This window comes from Leuresthes tenuis, unplaced genomic scaffold (genome assembly GCF_036924035.1).
Source record: "Leuresthes tenuis unplaced genomic scaffold, fLeuTen1.0.hap1 SCAF_5, whole genome shotgun sequence".
In the NCBI taxonomy this organism is placed as follows: domain Eukaryota; kingdom Metazoa; phylum Chordata; class Actinopteri; order Atheriniformes; family Atherinopsidae; genus Leuresthes; species Leuresthes tenuis.
The window spans coordinates 34,546,887-34,567,369 of record NW_027325359.1 but is presented as its reverse complement, the minus strand read 5'-3'; the positions used below and the strand labels follow the sequence as shown (position 1 = coordinate 34,567,369).

The 20,483-nt window shown below is 43.6% G+C and overlaps 2 protein-coding genes across 2 annotated transcripts in view; one reads left to right on the top strand and one right to left on the bottom strand.

Annotated features, from left to right (window-relative positions):
- LOC140307737 (synaptic vesicle glycoprotein 2B-like) overlaps window positions 1-8,111 on the bottom strand; it is a 49,720-nt gene extending 41,609 nt beyond the window's left edge. Inside the window, exon 1 of the mRNA XM_072386725.1 lies at window positions 8,092-8,111. The gene's annotated coding sequence lies outside the window, so the exon portion shown is untranslated. The remainder of the gene's footprint in view (window positions 1-8,091) is intronic.
- Window positions 8,112-12,192: 4,081 nt separating this feature from the next.
- cunh15orf40 (chromosome unknown C15orf40 homolog) lies at window positions 12,193-15,013 on the top strand. The gene is made up of 4 exons (XM_072386717.1): window positions 12,193-12,425; window positions 13,238-13,373; window positions 13,455-13,582; window positions 14,897-15,013. The coding sequence occupies exons 1-4, from the start codon at window positions 12,237-12,239 to the stop codon at window positions 14,984-14,986; spliced, it is 543 nt and encodes a 180-aa protein (XP_072242818.1). The 5' UTR covers window positions 12,193-12,236; the 3' UTR covers window positions 14,987-15,013.
- The last annotated feature ends 5,470 nt before the right edge of the window (window positions 15,014-20,483 follow it).

The following is a 20,483-nucleotide window of genomic DNA, read 5'->3' as shown; positions in this document are numbered from 1 at the left end:
ATCCAGTTTAAAATGGCTTCTTTGCTAAGTTGTCTGTTCTGTGTCGACACAACACTGGTTCTTCCCTTGAGTTAGGAGCCTTTTTTCTGCCTGAATGCTTCATAGCTCAGAGTCAAGTGGCTTAAATAAAAAAGGACTGGACTGAAAATGAGGTAAAAAGCAGAAAACGTCCAAAGAAAAGCTCTGAAAGACCTTCAGAAAGCTTGAGAACTGTTGTTCAGGACCAGTTTAAAATATTAAAGTTTAATAGTAAGTTTCTTGATCAGAACTTTTGTATTAGCACATAAAATCGAAAAAGGCTTAAATCTCTCCTTTCTAAACTGAAGCTTAGACAGCGTAGACCTTCCATTATTACAGTATGTCACCATGTGAGCTCATAGGTCCATAAAACCTGAGAAAACAGCTGGAAGTGACACCGAAGCTCAAATCATTAATGATTACATAACCCTCATATATTTGCTTTAATATAATCTGTGACAACACAAAAAGTGAGCTGATAAAATCATTATTTTATACCCGTTATGCTCAGGTTTCCTCTCCTGAATGCAGAAAGTATCACTTTGTTAGTCATGCACCCGCAGTTTTTTAATTACATCATAAAAATATAAAAATAAAAAAGGCATAAAAATCCTGCAGTGGCTCAGTCTGTAGCTGCTTTATGGAAACATTAAAGGGTGAACCCAGATTATGCTGTTCCAGCTTCACTTCATACAGACAGTCCAGTTCCAAACCAGCTGCTTTGTTGACTATTGCAGCCTCTAAATAAGGCATTATCTGTCTTTATTTCACCAATACTTTAAGAAGAATGAATGAATGAACGTGTGCTATAGCTCTGTTAGCTCATAGCTCTGTTAGCTCATAGCTGGGCTCAGGGGGCTTTCTACATAGGCGTCTACTTGGATGACGTCATTGACGCGCGTTTGTTTACTCCGTGCTCTGTGACGGTCGGCTAACTTCATACAGAGTTTGCTGCTGCTAGTTTTGTTCAACATGTCAGAATATTCGATATAAGAAAGATCAGACCATACCTAACCCAACATGCCCCCCAGCTCCTGGTGCAGGCCATGGTCATCTCCCACCTTTACTCCTGCAACGCTCTCCTAACTTGTCTCCTAACTGGTCTCCTAACTGGTCTCCTAACTGGTTTCCTAACTGGTCTCCTAACTGGTCTCCTAACTGGTCTCCTAACTGGTTTCCTAACTGGTCTCCTAACTGCTCTCCTAACTGTTCTCCTAACTGGTTTCCTAACTGGTTTCCTAACTGGTCTCCAGCCTGTGAAACCTCTGCAGATGGTCCAGAAAGCGGCGGTGCGTCTGGTCTTGGATCAGCCTAAAAGAACACGTCCCCCCTCTGTTCATTGAGCTCCTCTGGCTGCCCTTAGCCGCCTGCATCAGGTTCAAGTCCCTGATGTTAGCTACAAAGAGCTTAATGGAACGGCTCCATCTACTTGAATGCTCTTGCAAAGGCTTCTGTCCCAACTGGGTCCCTCCGTTGGTCCCAGGATTGTCGTCTAGCAGCTCCTACACCACGCCTAAGACAATCCAAACTCTGTTCATGTGTCGTCCCACGATGGTGGAATGACCTACTGAGCGCTACCAGAACAGGGGCGTCCCTGTCTATCTTCAAGAAGCTCCTGAAAACCCAGCTCTTCAGAGAGCATCTCCTATCCCAGCACTTACCTTATACTTCCCTCCCCCCTCTATCTCTGCACTTTATCTTTCTGCACTTCCTTCTATGCCTGCACCCTATCTCTACTCTGTCCCCTCTGACAGAGTCGGACTCCTGGGTTCCTTCTATGTAGCTTATTGTTAGCTTTTTATAAAGCTGTTATATCTTCATTGGTAAGTCGCTTTGGATAAAAGCGTCTGATAAATACAGAAACAGAAACGATATTTATTGTATTTAGACGACGTGGACGAAGACTTTGAGTCGATGCTAACTGGTGATGTTCTCGTGGACAATGTTTACCTATGCCAGCAGAGGAGGAATGCCTTTGTTGCTCCAATAAAGACAGATAATGCCTTATTTAGAGGCTGCATCCTCTAAGCCCCGTTCACTCCGTTATATGGGTCTCCAGTTATCTAAATATCTTCCGAAGGACGCCGACTTTCACCAAACTGTTCTCAGTGAGTAGATGAACGTATTTCATGCCAGAAATAAGGTCCAGGTTTAAAAACACCAGAGTTCCCCTTTAAGTCTTTAAAGACGAGAGTAATTATAGAAGAGTAGCTATTTCAACTGTATGGGCTGCAGCATAGACCTTTGAGGGCTAACGCCATTTGGCACAGCACCTTATTACAGATTTGTGCACGTAAACCTGCCTGATATCTTCCATATTGTCAGAGAGCAACTGTACAGTTATGAGCAAACATGTTGAAAGTGCTGTTAATAAGGTTAGCACCGGCAGCATCTTGCTGGCATCTCCCATCACCATAGCAACAGATGTGGAATTAAAGCATATTCTGAGGTCAGACCAAGAAGCCAAAACCCTGCTTTCTTCGTGCACACATGAGCTAGACCACTGTCTGCTGCAGGTAAGACACCGACAACTCGTAAGTAGCCTACTTCATACAACCCAAGTTAAAAAGAAACATTGCATGCTAACATTAGAATGACTCTTTACAGACATGCCACCGAGCTGCAAGGAGCCATGAAAGCACCGACAATAAAGAGGCGGAAACACTGAGAACGAAAGAGTTCATTCATGCATGTTTGACCCACAAATGAGATCAGAACTCAGTGAATGATTGATAATCAATGACCAAGTTATAAAAGACTTGAAAATCAGTCCCTCTGTAACACATGCTGCACCTTTAATGAGCTGAAGCACGACAGAAAGTCCTGAGACTGACAGGCTGGAGTCAATGTGTTGTGGTCACTCTTTTTCTTTTCATCAGTGAAGACTAAAGAAAAAGTATTTCCTCATTTTAACAGGAATCTGTCTCCATGACTGTGCAAATTACTTCCTGACTTTGTTCCAGAAGACGAGAATTTCTGAGATTGATCTGCTTGATCTGGCATACCTCAGCACATTAGATTGGATTAGAGTGGCCTGGTGTGCCAAACCATTTTACAGCCTGGGCAGACTAAAGCAAATGCTAATCATTAAATAGGATGCTGATTAAAATACGACCTCCTTTCCGGTCTGGCAGCTTTTCTGCATCTCATTTAACCCCTTCGGTCCACACCTCAGGTCTTCAGCAGCCTAAGACAGTCTAAGACCTTCTTCTAAAACCCTGTTATTCTTTTTCTCAGTGTTCTGACGCACATGAAGATCAAATACAAGTCAAACCACCAGCTTTGTACAAAAGCTGCCTTTTCTGTGACAAAACAAGTGGTAATAGTCACATTTCAGTCTTTTCTTTAACTGAATTAGGAAGAAAACTGAAAAAATCACGAATTGAAACTGTAATCTGGAGTGATTAAATCTGGATTTTAACAGAACAACGACAACAGATACTGCAAATCTGATTTAATCCACAAGATGTGGATTAAAAAAAGGTGAAAGGAAACCCCGAAAACACGCTTAAACCTTGAATCCTGGTCACAGCACCGACTCAAGCGTGAAGAAGCAGGTAATTCTCCATGGCAACGCCAGGCCTGGAAGGTGGAGGTTTCTTCTTGTTAAAAGATGGGGGGATTGGATCAAAGAGATGCTTTCATGCAACTTGTTGGTTACCTTTTTTAAATTGGCTCTGTTTGAATTAGACTAGTTTTGAATCGACTTAACTTTGATTGGATCATGAATTGTATCTTTGAATTCCTTTGAGATGTTGTGATTCGGCGCTGTATAAATAAAAGTGAATTGAATTTAACTGAACTTTCTGCCTGAGCAGAATGGGTTTTTGTGTATTGCTTTTCTTAGTGTTTGCTCTGATTTAACTGTTTCTTAGGTCTTTGGTTTAGTCTCTGTTCTGTGTTCCTGGTATTTTGTTTGAGCTTTATCCCAAGTGTAAGCTCCTTTTTTTTTTAGTTCCCCTTTGTTTGACAGTTCATTTAAAAAGTACGTCACTCCTTAAGTTGGCTCCGCCTCCTCCGCTAAGCCCCGCCCACTTGCATCCACCCTGCTGGGCGGATGAAGCCAGCTTCTGGTGGAAATGTTCTGCTGTCAGCTGCACTGAGGAGCATGCATCTTCCATCCAGCAGCAGCCTCAGAGGATATAAGAGCCCAGTGGATAAACTATATCTGAGGCTAATGTTCCAGCAGAGTTAGCTAAAGACTGTGAATGTGCAGCAAACACTTTTCATCCCACTGTTTTAACAACTTGGTTCAGTTCAACGCTGGACTGAAGGAACTGAGCCACAAAGAGGATCAGTTCCAACTCTCAGAGCCTGAACTTCAGAGCAGGGAAATGGAAGCATCTGAGAAATAACTCCTCATGGTTTATTTACTGATTTATTTCTTCCTTTAGCGGCAGCTAACGCTAACAGCTTAGCTAATGAAGATGACGTACACCAACTTCTAAGGAGTTATTGCTGTTCCTTTCTGAAAGATGAACATTATTGTTCCCACATTACTTTGTTAGCAGCAGCTAACGCTAACAGCTTAGCTAATGAAGATGACGTACACCAACTTCTAAGGAGTTACTGCTGTTCCTTTCTGAAAGATGAACATTATTGTTCCCACATTACTTTGTTAGCAGCAGCTAACGCTAACAGCTTAGCTAATGAAGATGACGTACACCAACTTCTAAGGAGTTACTGCTGTTCCTTTCTGAAAGATGAACATTATTGTTCCCACATCACTTTGTTAGCTGACAGTTAAGACTCCACCCTTCTGCAGAGTGCTGCAGCGGAGCTGTTTCAGTGGGGGTCAGATAAGAGCCGCTGTGCTTAAACCAACCGTTAATTTGACCAAAGCCTGTCTGATACGTCTCAATAAGACCTCAGAAATTGTGGTGAATTATTGATTGGGGCCTAATATGTCACCTTAGATTCCATTTGCTGTGTGAACAGAATCTGCTCCTGAGATATTGAGTACTTTGGGGTAACATGTTAAGTCTATTGGTTCAGGTCAGTACAGAAGGATGTTGTGCTTAATTAATGTTTTTTTGGGGGTCAATAAAAAGAGTTTCAGTTTTACTCAGTTTTATTCCTCTTTTTAGCGTTTAGTCCAAACTTTTCCCACCAAAGAATCACTGAATCATATGGCTTTCAAAATTAATCTAAATTTTACAGCTGTCTTTATCTCCTTGCATGTATTCTGTGAGCTCAGAATCAACTATTTGCTATAAATCTCCTGTTTTTCTCTAAAACGCTGGCTCCAATCACTCAGACAGTGACCAGCTTTGTAAAATCAACTTGGCTTCATGCTGGAATGCGTCTGCATCCAAGCTGAAAGGGGAAAAAAGGCGTTTGACAAGCTGCTACCACGTCATAGATCATTTTAAAGGAATACCCTGAGCCTATTCCACAAAGAATGCAGGGAGTATTTCTGCTTGCCTCTGAGTCCCAGAGCTCCCCAATTAATTCATGAGTTATACGTGGAACAAGCTGACAGGACGGCAGACTGCAGAGAGTGCTATTTGGGCTTGGCCTGATTTATAATGCATGGAGGGGGAGCAGGCGAGAGTGTAATTGGAAAAAAGATGGAGAGGATGGAGGTGGAGGAGGAGGAGAATAAAGTGGCAGTGAAAAGGAGGAAAATGGGAGTGGAGATGTGGGAATTCAGTCTGTGATGTGGAGCTGCTTCACTGTGGAAGTGCTGGAGCTGTTACTGCTGCTGGTTCAACTACTTCATACTTTATGTTGCCTTTAAAGTCCTTTAAAATCACAGGAATGTCCATCAGACGCCTGACTAATCCTTTGAGGAGCTCTATTCTTATCGTCCTGCTCTCTTCCAGTATATAACACACACTACATAAAATCAGTTCTGTGAGATAAAAACAAGTTATTACAACCCCAAAAATCAGAAAAAAGCGAGAGGAAAAACTGAAAACTTTATATTTGATTACAGACAGTATCAAGCCAAGATTTTGGATCATTTTTCAACAAGACACCATATTCTGCATTTTACACCAGGACCAAATGAGGAATTAACGAGTTCTCAATAAACTGTAGATTGCAGTTGGATTTATCTGTAATTTTCCTGCCCATTTAGCTGTTGTAGTTATGGAAAAGCTGTGATGGCTTTAAAAGACCTCATAAGGAGTTCTTCTTCCATGAGGAGGATTTATATTCCAATAGCTGGGGGGGGATTATTCGCCCTTTGGCCAGGAGTTACTGGGATACTGAGATTAAATAGCCTCAGCTATCAAATGAATAGGGAAAGACAAGGGATAGAGAGATAATCAGAGGAACTAAGTTGTATGCTTTCATCCTGATAAAGTGCTTTAATTAACATTAATCCTGCAGGTAAAGTCTAAATTGTGGACCTTCACTTGTTGAATCTGGCAGAGCTTCAAAGGCTAAAGTGGCGTGCTGATAAATGTTTATAATGTTTGATAAATGGTTTTTAGGGGTCGTTCCAGCCAAAGGATTAAAACAGACCCTTTGAGCCTCGATCTAGGCTACGAAACGAAACTAGCCCTAAAAACAAATCAGTAACAGGAGAGCTGCTATAAACTGGTGTCCAGCTCATTGGGGGAACTCACCCGGTTGGGTGAGGCTTCAGGGAAGCAGGGCCCCTCGCCACTGGCTTAAATGAGTCTGAGTGGGTAACTGAGGTTTGGGCCCTGTTCAGACCTCCTGAACTTTGAAACAACCACCCCCCCCGTACTGCTGCACACCTTAAGACGTGTTTGCAGGATAAATGGGACAAAATAACAGCTGGAACTCTGCATCACCTGGTTTCCTCAGAGTCAGAACGTCTTTAAGTGTTGGCAGAAGGAAACGTTACAAAGTGTGAGAAGATTCACTGTTCTGGCTGTTTTTGAATGTGTTTAAGAACATAATTTATATTGATAGGGACAGCTGCCATAAAGCAACACGAGAGAAGTTTGTGGACTTTAAAACTATGTGCTTCTGACTTGTTTTAAAGCTCACTGACTTAAGTTATGCACATTTCAGGGGAAACTGCCCTGGAGCGCCTGGGAGGCTGAGAAACCGCAGAAAACAACTTAGTTTTCCAGCCCCGCAACACACCGTTTGGATTTACGGTCACTTGACATTTTTGTGGACTTTTGATGGTGTCTTTGTGGCCTCGTCAACAAATGAATGCGTTTGGCTGTGCATGTGCAGGGCTCACAGGGAGATTTGTTTTTAATGGCACAGCTGTGGGAAATGCAGCCGCTAATTTCTAATTCCCATCCTAGAAAGACTTTAAATGAGACTAAACATGAAATATATTGGGTTCAGACTGTCTGCAACGAAGAACAATCTAAATAAATGTGACAATAACTGTCTTAACAGTCTTTAGCTAACTCTGCTGGAACATTAGCCTCAGATATAGTTTATCCACTGGGCTCTTATATCCTCTGAGGCTGCTGCTGGATGGAAGATGCATGCTCCTCAGTACAGCTGACAGCAGCACATTTCCACCAGAAGCTGGATTCATCCGTCCAGCAGGGTGGATGTCAGTAGGCGGGGCTTAGCATAGGGGGCGGGGTCAACTTAAGGAGCGACGGATCGTAAAAGGGGAACTAAATAAATCCCAGGGTTGTGTTTTAGGGGAGTTTTACTCCTGCTGGAGGCTTCAGACGCCCTGATATATGCTCCCAGGAGCAGGAAGAAGGAGTTTTTCACAATATGTCAACTTTTACCAGTCGATCGTTTAAACGTGACACATTATTAAAACAGGGGACGTCATGTAAAAAGTTTTCTCTGAGGTGAGGCTGAAACGAAGACGCTTAATTAAATCTGAATGTGCACTTTAATAAGACAGAAACTGTGATATAATAACTGCTGTCCAGCTGTTCTGTATTCCACCCCCAACCGAACAAAATGGCACATTATGTAATAACTGACAGATGTGTTGAAAACTCACTCATGATTCTGGTGTTACTCTTGAATCCTGACTTATAATCTAAGCCGAGCTGTTTTTAAAACAGCCAAACGTGCACCATTATGCAGCAGGATGGTTGCATTTATTGCTTACTAAAAGGCCCATTTGAGTGAATGATGATTATAGATGAAAAACAACAGTTCACTCACCTTTTCTCCTGCTGGATGGGAGGAAGGATTTCCCTCTGCTCTCCACTTCTGCTCCTGCCTGGATGAAGGAGATCCCAAAGCATCGATGCAGAGAGGCGGAGGTGGAGGAGGAGGAGGGGTGTTGGCTTTCTTGATGCAGTCTAGACAAGGTCTGAATACTTATCAGCTGTGTGTTTCACATCTTCTTCATCTGCAGATTTCCTTCTGTGCAGCCTGTCAGAAACAACACACTCATCTTTAAATCTTTAACACACCTGTTTCTCTTTGTGACGGGATCTTCATCTACAAAAAAAGTAAAAAAGACAATGTAAAATGTAAATAATCATTTGCAAATCTCATAAATCAATACTTTATTCACCATAGAACGAATATAAATGTTGAAAGTGAGAAAAATAGCTCATTTTGAATCTGACGGCAGCGACGAATCTCAAGAAAAAGTCTGGACATGAGCAGCAAAGCGCTGGAAAAGTCAGTCAGAAAGCGATAAACTGAAGTGGCAGCAGGTCGGTAACATGACTAGGAATAAAAAAAGCACCTTAGAGAGGCAGAGTTTCTGCAGTCTACAAAAATAATAAGAATAAATGGAATAATGCTTCTTAGTGTAGGACTGTGAAAACGGAATTATCCATCATCCACAGAGCAAAATACCATCTGAAGACCCTCAGTCTCACTTTTCCACCTGGATGTTCATGTTCTGCATCATTTTGGGACTTATTTAGCTTTTATCCCCCCCCACCTTCAGTTTACACCCGTTATTGTCCTGATTTCGCTGTATCTGTTTGAATAGATCATCTCTATCAGTACTCAGGGTCCTTGGTTCCCTTTGTTCATTGCTAGTTCTTCACACGTTCTTCTTCATGACTCTCCCAGCCTGTTTCTTCGTGTTTTGGATTCTGTTTTAATTTGTTTAATTTGTTTTAATTTGATTCCTGCAGCACCCCCCGGCTGCCTTCAGCCTGTGAGTCCTGTGTCCTTAAACTGCTGCAAACATAATAACTGTCACCTAGTTGTCCCCAGTCTAAAGTATTCATCCGAAGGACCATTTCTCTACTTTACAGGAGACTTTTCTGTAACTTTGGCTACAGAAATAAATCCCATATTTCCCTGTTTATATACTACCAAACATTTTGTTTTTACACTATTATCTCAACAATGTTTTATATTGCGTCTCTTTAGACTCACAACTGAACAAAGTGATGGTGTGTTTTCAACATGTTGATGTGAAAAACTGCATCTGAAAGAAGTTCTCAGACATTCAGACTCTGAATCAACTGATTTTCTCCCAAGTTTAAGTGATAAATTCGGTGTAAATGAGTTAAAAATGATCAGATTTGAGGACACATTTCTGCAGAGCCTTGAAATCCACACACACACACACAGCCATTATTCCTCTGTAGAGCTGCTGCAGTCTTTCATATTTTATGATACAGGCTCACCGATGGTCAGACAACATAATGACATGTGGCAGGCTGCTCTCTTTCAGCAGGATTGTGAAAAATCCCTGTTTTCTCTGATCAGCAGATCATAAATATTCATAACTGGATCTCAATGACATGATTTATGGAGGTCTGGCTGTGGTTGTGCATTAAGAAAGCTGAGGGGGTGCAAAACACCTCTGGTACTCCAGCCAGTTACAGAAAGAGTCAGCTTGGAGTGCCAAGCCTGGAAAAACATGGGCAGGATTAGAGCTGAAGGAGCGGTGAGGCTCACAGGTCGAGCGGTGAAAAGCAAACTGGTGAAGCATCTGATACACATGAAAGAATAAAGAGTGTATAAATATCTGCATGAGAAGCATTCACCCCCACAGCCACTTAATGTTTAACACCTACATGTCGGTTAAAACATCAGTGTGACTGAGCTCCCTCTTGTGGATGTTTCAGGAACAACAGTCTGAAGTTGTAAAATGATTAAATCTTCAATCAGAAAACGTTGGGACAGAAAAAAACATTAACTTTGACTTTTGTTCAGTGGAAAACAGTATAAACACAATATACTTTGTATTTTCTCTTCAACTTAAATCAATTTGTTAATATAAATCCACTTTTGCATTTATTTTTCACTCTTCTCCGGATAAACTGATAGATGAACTCTAAATGCAGCTAAGAGCCAGTCTTACACACCTTATTTTAAATTTACATGTTTCTTTATCGCTGAAGATGAGCCGGTGAAGTCTGAACATTGTCAGCACCTTATTCTGAAATATTTTGCCTGTTATCAACACTTCTGGCTCCCATTTTTATAGGAAACAATAAAACATTAGCAGCTAATGTAAAGAGGATAAGAGTGATATGAAGCAGTGAGTGAAAAAGTAAGTGAACCCCTGATCCAGCAGCTTGCAACAGCAGCTTTAGCAGCAGTGAGTGTAAAACTAAGTGAACCCCTGATGCAGCAGCTTCAGCAGCAGTGAGTGTAAAACTAAGTGAACCCCTGATCCAGCAGCTTCAGCAGCAGTGAGTGTAAAACTAAGTGAACCCCTGATCCAGCAGCTTCAGCAGCAGTGAGTAAAACTAAGTGAACCCCTGATCCAGCAGCTTCAGCAGCAGTGAGTAAAACTAAGTGAACCCCTGATCCAGCAGCTTCAGCAGCAGTGAGTGTAAAACTAAGTGAACCCCTGATCCAGCAGCTTCAGCAGCAGTGGGTGAAAAACTAAGTGAACCCCTGATCCAGCAGCTTCAGCAGCAGTGAGCTGCAGTGATGGTTTCCTGTGGGACGTTATCAGTCTCTCTCATGGTTCTGGAGGAATCTCGGCCCTCTTCTCTCCAGCGCTGCTTCAGCTCATTGAGGTTTGCAGCTTTGGTTTCTGCACAGCTCTCTTAAGGTCCCACCACAGCATTTCAGTCAGGCTGAGGTCTGGACTCTGACTGGACCATTGCAACACCTTGATTCTGTTCTTTTTCCCACATTCTGCTGTAGATCTGCTGCTGTGTTTGGGATCTTTGTCCTGTTGATGAGCCAGTTTCAGCCCAGCTTTAGCTGTGGGACAGATGGCCTCACATCTGACTCTAGAATACTTTGGTATCCAGAGGAGTTCATGGTGGACTCAATGACTGCAAGGTGCCCAGGTCCTGTGGCTGCAGAACCAGCCCAGATCATCAGCCCTCCACCACCGTGCTTGACAGCTGCTATGAGGTGTTTGTGCTGATATGCTGTGTTTGGTTCCCTCCAAACGTGCTGCTGTGCATTAGGACCAAACATCTCCACTTTGCTCTGGTCTGTCCAAAGGACATTGTTCCAGAAGTCTTGAGCTTTGTTCAGATGCAGCTTTGCAAACCTAAGCTGTGCTGCCATGTTCTTTTTAGAGAGAAGAGGCTTTCTCCTGCAGCCCTTCCAAACAAGCCATCCTTGTTCAGTCTTTTTCTAACTGTGCTGTCATGACCTTTAACCTTTAACATGCTAACTGAGGCCTGTAGAGTCTGAGATGTAGCTCTGGGCTTTTTCACCTTGTGGTGACCTTTAACCTTTAACATGCTAACTGAGGCCTGTAGAGTCTGAGATGTAGCTCTGGGCTTTTTCACCTTGGGGTGACCTTTAACCTTTAACATGCTAACTGAGGCCTGTAGAGTCTGAGATGTAGCTCTGGGCTTCTTCACCTTGGGGTGAACTTGCTGGGACGTCCACTCCTGGGAAGATTGACAGCTGTCCTGAATGTTTTCCACTTGTGAATAATCTTTCTCTCTGTAGAATGATGGACTCCAGATAGTCTGGAAATGGCCTTATAACCCTTCCCAAATTGATGGCCAGCAACAGTTGCTTCTCTGAGATCTCAATCTTGGCATCGTGTTAACACACACCTGAACGACTCTTTTCGGGTTTTTTATGTAGATTGTGGAGTTTGAAGAGAAAGAAACGACGTTTCGGTAAGTCTCTATTATTTATTCATCTCCTTACTCCACTTAAAAGAAAAACTATTAAACTGACAAATAACTGACATCAACTGACAGAACATACATTTCGTTTTCATGACAACAACCGTTGTCATGGAGACCAGAAATAGAACGTTATTTGTGTGTGCGTTCTAATTCATCAGTGTCGCCACAAAATAAAGCTTTTATTATGAAGAAGACATGAAGCTATTATTTTGAAAAGCGGAAGTCTTAATCTTTACATGCAAGCTAACAGCTAGCATGCTAACAGGCAGGTGACAGATGTTTTGCCGGTCCAGTGTGGCCGGAGTTGGTGTTTTTAGGTGTTTTCAGAGGTCTGGAGCCGCAGCTTTACATCGTGTCCCGGTTCCCAGCAGCCGGTTAGCCGCTCTGTCCCGGTCCAGCCTGCCTCCTCCGCCCGGAACCAGCCGGTTCTCCAGAATCAGACAAATGCCCAAAAAGGAGAAGGCGGTCAGTCTGTCCAACATTACGAGCAAACTTTGACCCAGAATGATTGTATTTGTGTATGAAATGGCTTAAAATACCACCATCTGACTGCATTTGTTCATATTTATGATGAAGGTTGAATTTAACTTGAATTTAAACACAATCAGCATCAAACTGTCATTGTGACAAACGTTTTGGGATTCAAGAGAAAACGAGATAATCGTATTAAATAATCTGAATAAAACCAGCAGACAGTGATGCTCTCACTGAAGGTGAGGGTTGCCAGATCGTGTGTCAGAAACACGCAACCAGATCAGTCAAAGTAAGCCCAAAACAAGCGAAGAAACCTAAAACCGAATTCTATAATAATATATAAAGCTACGAAACTCTATCTGACAGAGACATGAAGAATAATAAAGAGTGAATGACTGATTGATTGAAAATATCCCCCCAAACCTCTTTAAAGCGACACTACAATGTAAAAACAGTCAAATCCACCATTAACAGGCCTACAAAAGCAAAGTTACACTATAATTACGGTATTTGAGCGAGATTCATACAGTGTATTATAGAATTATAGTTCAATCTCTGTTTTTTACACATTGAGAGGATTTAGATGTTAAAAAAAAGCAAGAAACAGTCATTAAAACTTTCACCAATGCACACAAATGTTTATGCACCCACCTGAGGTGTTCTTTGGCTTTTTAAAAACAGACTAAGTGTGTATTAAAGGGGAAGTGCGACTTTTATCTGACTTGTGAAGTGGTTTTACTGGAGCTTTCAGGTTGACAGGAGCGGTGATGTGCGTCTGAACTTCGGTCTGTGCTGTGAAACAGGGGAAAGGACCGCCGGTGGCGGCTGCAGGCGGAGCAGCAGAGACGCCAACGTCTGGTCCGGTGGCTCAAGACAGAAGTGGAGCCGTAACCATTACGGTGCGCGCCAAGCCCGGCGCCAAGCACAGCGGCATCACAGGTGTGGGTCACGTTGTGTGCACGGCTGTTCTGAGGTAGAGACCGACTGAAACACGACTCAGGCTTTCTGCTGCTCTTACAGACGTTTCCTCAGAGGCGGTCGGTGTTTCCATCGCGGCGCCGCCTGCAGACGGAGAAGCAAACGCTGAGCTTATCCGCTACCTGGCAGAGGTTCTGGACCTGAAGAAGACTCACGTCTCCCTGGAAAAGGTTCCTAAAAAACTCATGAATGTTTTATTCCTAAAGCAGATCTCTGTAGCAATCTGCTGCTCACACAGTGGTAAAAACCCCATGTTGGTCTTTTTGGACCTCAGTGCTGCCTTTGGCACGGTGGACCCCTCCAGTCTTAAAGGGGAACTCTGGTATTTTTAAACCTTATTTCTGGCATGAAATCCGTTCATCTACTCACTGAGAACAGTTTGGTGAAAGTCGGCGTCCTTCAGAAGATATTTAGATAACTGGAGATCCATATAACGGAGTGAACGGGGCTTAGAGGATGCAGCCTCTAAATAAGGCATTATCTGTCTTTATTTCACCAATACTTTAAGAAGAATGAATGAATGAACGTGTGCTATAGCTCTGTTAGCTCATAGCTGCTGTTATGTGGCTACTTGCAGCTATAGGAGAGCTAACGGAGGGATTTCTACACAGGCACTCTACTGGGACCACTTCATCCACACGCCCCCCTGCAGCACAGTTTATTCACTCCGTGCTCTGTGACAGTCGGCTAACTTCACACAGAGTTTGCTGCTGATAGTTTTGTGCAACATGGCAGGATATTTATCAGATTTTGACAACGTGGACGACGACTTTGAGTGAGATGGACGTTCTTACCGGAGTGAGTTCGCTGGTTGGTTATTGTGGTTATTTTTGGATCCTCCAAACCCAGAAACTCCCCCACAACCAACCTGGGCTAAAACTTCTGGTCATTACTTTTTATTCTGAGCTCTGCTGTAGGAAGCAAATCTCCTCTGTGGTCAAGAGCAGTTTTTAACTGTCATGTGTCATCATTAATTCACGCCTTTATACCATCACGGCGGTCTCCCCCCGTCCCGCCTTTAGATGGTCGAGACGGTCCAAAGGTTCCAAACAACAGGAGCATATTAGCCCAGTTCTGGCCTCTCGCCTCTGGCTGCCAGTACATCACAGGATCCACTTCAGCACAGTTTTTAAAGCCCTAAATGGTCTGAATCCTCCATCTCTGACCCCATCACACCCCCCCACAGCTCCCAGCTCCCTTAGATCGTGTAGTAAAGGTGTTCTCTGTCCTGCAGCATCTTAGCTTCGACGTGCGGGTGTCTGTGTTCATGTTTTTTATCTATTTACAGCACTTAAACTGGATATAAATGTGCTTTAAAGATACATTTTACACACTTCCCTAATTACAGATATCTTTAAAGGTTTGTGTGCACCTTTTCTCCCTCTGATTGTGTGTATTATTTGCGTTTCCTACCTTTTTTAATCCGTTTTTTTTTTTATCTGCTAAACATGTGAACTTTACTTCCTGTATCTCCTGTCCTTCAGGGCTCCAGATCCAAAGACAAACTCATCAGAGTGGACTCCTCTCTCAGTCCGGAGGAGGTGTTGAAAAGGCTCCGACAGGCTGCAGGCTGACCGAGGAGGAGGAGGAGGAGGAGCAGGAGGAGGAGCAGGAGGAGGAGGAGGAGGAGGAGGAGGAGGAGGAGGAGGAGGAGGAGGAGGAGGAGGAGGAGGAGGAGCCACACTGCAGGACGCTACAGGATGAGGACATCTGAAGTCCTTTATGTCCTCATTTAGACATCCATGCCTCCTTTCCTTGATTCCTCTCCTTGCGTTTAAGTACCTCCCACTTGTGATTAGAGCCAAAGAAGTGAGAAAGAGTCACAATTTATATTTTATCATCTCTGCCAGATGAAAGAGTTCATGTTAACATGCACATTTACAGGGAATTCATGCTTTAATGTGAGATAATTTCCACAAAGGATACACCTGAGCGGTGTCCTTATATCGCCTCCTGCTGGTGACTTTTAGGAACTGCAACATCCTTCAACCTGAGTGCAGACGGGAGGAAATCTTTTAGGAAGTGAGTTGTGATGCAGATAAGTTGAGTGTCTGATAAACAGAGGACTGTACAGGAGCCGGCAGTAGGTGGCGCTGTGTCGCTGTCTGCTGAATCTGTGCTTTACGTGTTGCTGTGAGAGCTGCTGGGCTGAAGAACAGCAGGAAGAGAGTCCAGCAGACGCAGGAGAACATGTTGAAAGGCTTCTTTTGTGTTCTGAGGATCGCATCTTCACACGATCACATTTCAGGGGGAATATTTGACATTTTATTCTCTCAGCTGTTATAACTGACTGTGGTACCACTGTGCATGTATTAATGATGCAGCATACTGTAGATGAAAATAAAAGCTTTTAAAAAGCCGCTCTTATATGATCTTAATTTCACCGCAGACACTATGAACCACAACTGATTTCAGGCCTTCCTGTACTCTGATGGGAGTGCATGACAGGCATCTGCTCTGTAGTGATAAACTGTGTTTTAGTGCTTGTTCTCACATCAGTCATAAAACACTGGGTGGAACTTTTCCTTCTGTTTTTAGACAGAAAACACATCTGTGAGATTGTTGAGTTTTAACTAGGTTTTCTGTTTGTAAAGGCTCAGAATTAAACTTCTTTTACAGTCCGAAAAGGTGCAAAGAATGCAGATAGATAGATAAAAACAAGCAAGTTTGTCCACAAATGTGTTTAAAACAATGTTCCTGAGAGAAAGACTGGAAGGGATCTGCATATTTCTGCCTCTACAGAGCAGAATATCATTAAAGCATCTAAAGGAACCTGGAGGAGTTTCAGTGTAAAGGACGAGGGAGCAAGCCTAAGCTGGACCCCGTGACCTCTGACCCCTCAGACGCTGCATCAAGAACCGTCATTCATCAGCAGCTGATAGAAGCACATGGACAAGGGATTACTGTGGAAACCTTTGTCCAGCACCACAATACAGAGTTCCATTCACAAGCTTTACTGTGCAGGAAAGAAGCCTGATGTTAACCTCGTCCAGAGGCGGCGTCCACTTCTCTGGGCTCGGAGGCGTCTGGGATGGACCGTCACACGGTGGAAACGTGTGCTGTGGTCAGACCCATCAGTATTCCACATCTTTGCTGGAAGAAATGGAGCAAAGAGCAAAAGCAGCATCCAGCCTGCTGTCAGCAGCCAGTCCCTGCAGCCAGGCTCTGTGATGGTATGGGGTTGGATCAGGGGGCAAAGCTCATTTCCACTTCTGTGACGGCAGCATTAATGCAGAAAAGCTCACTGAGATTTTACAGCAACATATGCTGCCTTCAAGGCCACATCTTTTCCTGGGACGTCCCAGCATTGTTCAAGCAGACCATGGAAAACCACATTCTGCCACAGTCCAAAGGCCTGGCTGAGGAAGAAGAGGTACGGGTGCTGGACTGGCTGCCTGCAGTCCTGACCTGTCCCCAGCAGAGAAACAACCACCCCCCCGCACTGCTGCCTGCAGTCCTGACCTGTCCCCAGCAGAGAAACAACCACCCCCCCGCACTGCTGCCTGCAGTCCTGACCTGTCCCCAGTACAGAAGGTTTAAACAATGACTGATGGACACTTTGAGATGCGTTTGGTGGAGAACGGGGCAACATCACAGCTGAAACTCTGAAGTGTTGAGAGAATAAATGACAACATGACAAAGTGGGAAAAGATTTATGTCCCAACTCTGTTTGGAACATGTTGCAGGCTCTAAATTCAGAAATGGATGAATATAAACCAATGAAACAAAACATGAAATATAAAATGAAACAGAAGGAGCATCCAGACTGCTGCTTTTTTCTGTCTTAGTTTGTGGAAAGTTGAACATTTTAATTATTTGACCCGTTTTACATGGTTTTCTAAAAGAAATAAAAGAATATTTGTTAGTCGTGACCCCGACCAAAACGATCAAATATTTAACTTCAGTTTTTTTATTGTATAATTTAAAGGTTTTCATGGAGACAAATACGCAAATGGACCGAAACATTAAAGTCTCTTCTGCAGGCGAAGACTTTAACTGTGCTGCTGTTCAGTTTACATAAGAGCCCAAAAGAAAGGAAACGGGCTCCAAACAGCGTGAGCCTCCAGCTGATTAGCATCAGTCATCTCATCAGCCTCAGAATCAGAGGGCTGCAGAGAATTAGCAAGCAGTAATGAGCCTCGGATTCTCTCAGTTAAAACCAAAGAGCTTCAAAGAGTCTGCTGGATCTGAGCTGACATCAAAGGCCGGACAGATAATGACTGCGTATCAGAGGCTCATTTCACAGCCAGCTCTGCAAACAAACTTTCTGCTTGTCAGGGACCGTTAGGCAGCTGTCACCCAGAACGCTGTGGAAGAATTACCTCCAGAGTTTGTTTTCCTGGTGTGTCTGTCTCCTGTGCTGATCCAGGATCAGCAGCTTAAGTCTGCTGCTGGGGCTCCTGTCAGGCTGACGGAGGCTTCAGACGATGGGTTAAGCCTCTGCTGGCTGGACGGACGTTTTCCCTCCTAAATTTAAGGGATTCAGAAGCTTAAATCCTCCTCCGCTCCTCGCTGGGCAGCTGAGCGCCTGCTGCTGGTTCGAGTGTTTGTTTAAAATCAGCCACAGGTTCAAGTATCTGTGTTTCTTTCAGTGATAGCTGTGAAAAGAAAGGGAAACAACTTTACTTAGAAAGCAGATTTAAAACAGCACGAGTTGGCCAAAGTGAGCACAAAGTGAAATGTTTCAATATAAATGATTCAGTAAGATATAGTAAAGCTGCAGAGATGCTCAGCGTGAATGGAGGACCAAAGAGAAGAATTGGGTCTATTAAAGTGATTTAAAGTGTCAGAGGTTGGCGGCAGCTGCAGTTTTAAACACATCCAGGACCAGGACTGGCTGAGTGACCTCTGCTCTGCTGCTGGAGTGTAGAAATGAAGCAGTTTAGCAAGTCAAGTTGGATGAATTTAAAGGCTAACAATCAAAATGAAGAGGAGCTGCGTTTAGGAAGAGCAGCAGGAAGGAAGGTGTTATAAATGTGGGGGGGGGGGGGTAGGCCTTAACCTTAGCTTTGAGCCTCAACTGAAAGTGTTTGAATATAAGAGGATAAAAGAACAATAAACTCAGGATGAGAAACACGATGTCTTGTTGAGGAAACCAGCTTGTTTCCTGCTGCCATCACTGAACTCAACAAGCTGTGACTTATCCTTCATTTTTCATTTAAAAGATCATCTATTCGATGTTGTTGGCTGACCTTTTCATATATATGTCCTGATCTGTGTGTTTTTTATTGTTAAAACCTCTTTCGGCTGTTTCTACAGCTCTCAGGGAACATCCTGGGAAGCATTTCCACTTCTTTCTGCCCATCGTTACACATCTTAACACCCAGTGTTGGCTGTAAGTTCTGCAGTAGAAGGGCTCCTCTCTTCAGGTTTGTTTGAATTAAAGTTTAATCATCAGAAGCTTCAGAAGTCTCTTTGTCAGCCCTGATCGGGTCACATCTGCCAGGAGCAGCAATTAAAAGATAGCAGGAGGTTATCATCCTTCCACACAGACACGAGGTGACCTGATGTTTCCTGAGAAGATTATAGAGAAACTGAGAAGATGGATGGTGATAATAGTGGTGTGATACAGGGATTATGGTAATTAAAGAATGTTGTAAATCAGAAGAATGCATCCCTTCATGGACAGAGAGGCAAGTGCCATAAGCAGCAGTGTTGGACACCTCAGAAACAGAACCCTGAACACCAAAGGGCCACATGGGGGCCAGCTCTGGTCCAAACCTCGCTCAGATCTAAGGTTTTATGTGTCAGGATCTGCAGCATTCAGGTGTGTGTTCACACGATGCCAAGGAGGAAAGACATCAGCAGTGATCTGAGAGAAGATCAGTCTGGGAAGGGTTATAAGGCCGTTTCCAAACTATCTGGAGTCCATCATTCTACAGAGAGAAAGATTATTCACAAGTGGAAAACATTCAGGACAGCTGTCAATCTTCCCAGGAGTGGACGTCCCAGCAAGTTCACCCCAAGGTGAAGAAGCCCAGAGCTACATCTCAGACTCTACAGGCCTCAGTTAGCATGCTAAAGGTTAAAGGTCACCCCAAGGTGAAAAAGCCCAGAGCTACATCTCAGACTCTACAGGCCTCAGTTAGCATGTTAAAGGCTAAAGGTCACCCCAAGGTGAAAAAGCCAAGAGCTACATCTCAGACTCTACAGGCCTCAGTTAGCATGTTAAAGGTTAAAGGTCACCCCAAGGTGAAAAAGCCCAGAGCTAGATCTCAGACTCTACAGGCCTCAGTTAGCATGTTAAAGGTTAAAGGTCACCCCAAGGTGAAAAAGCCCAGAGCTACATCTCAGACTCTACAGGCCTCAGTTATCATGTTAAAGGCTAAAGGTCACCCCAAGGTGAAAAAGCCCAGAGCTACATCTCAGACTCTACAGGCCTCAGTTAGCATGCTAAAGGTTAAAGGTCACCCCAAGGTGAAAAAGCCCAGAGCTACATCTCAGACTCTACAGGCCTCAGTTAGCATGTTAAAGGTTAAAGGTCACCCCAAGGTGAAAAAGCCCAGAGCTACATCTCAGACTCTACAGGCCTCAGTTAGCATGTTAAAGGTTAAAGGTCACCCCAAGGTGAAAAAGCCCAGAGCTACATCTCAGACTCTACAGGCCTCAGTTAGCATGTTAAAGGTTAAAGGTCACCCCAAGGTGAAAAAGCCCAGAGCTACATCTCAGACTCTACAGGCCTCAGTTAGCATGTTAAAGGTTAAAGGTCACCCCATGGTGAAAAAGCCCAGAGCTACATCTCAGACTCTACAGGCCTCAGTTAGCATGTTAAAGGTTAAAGGTCACCCCAAGGTGAAAAAGCCCAGAGCTACATCTCAGACTCTACAGGCCTCAGTTAGCATGTTAAAGGTTAAAGAACATGGCAGCACAGCTTAGGTTTGGTGCGGTTCTGGGACAGTTACCTCAGTCATAATCCACTCACAGACAAACAGCTCAAACAGGAAAAACTAAATGTAGCTTTGATTCAAAATTATTCAAAAGTCTGAGGCAGGACGAGGTGTTAATGGGAGAATAACAGAGGGAAGAATGGCACGTTTCCACCACTCGTCTGCAGGAGTTTGGTGGTCGGAG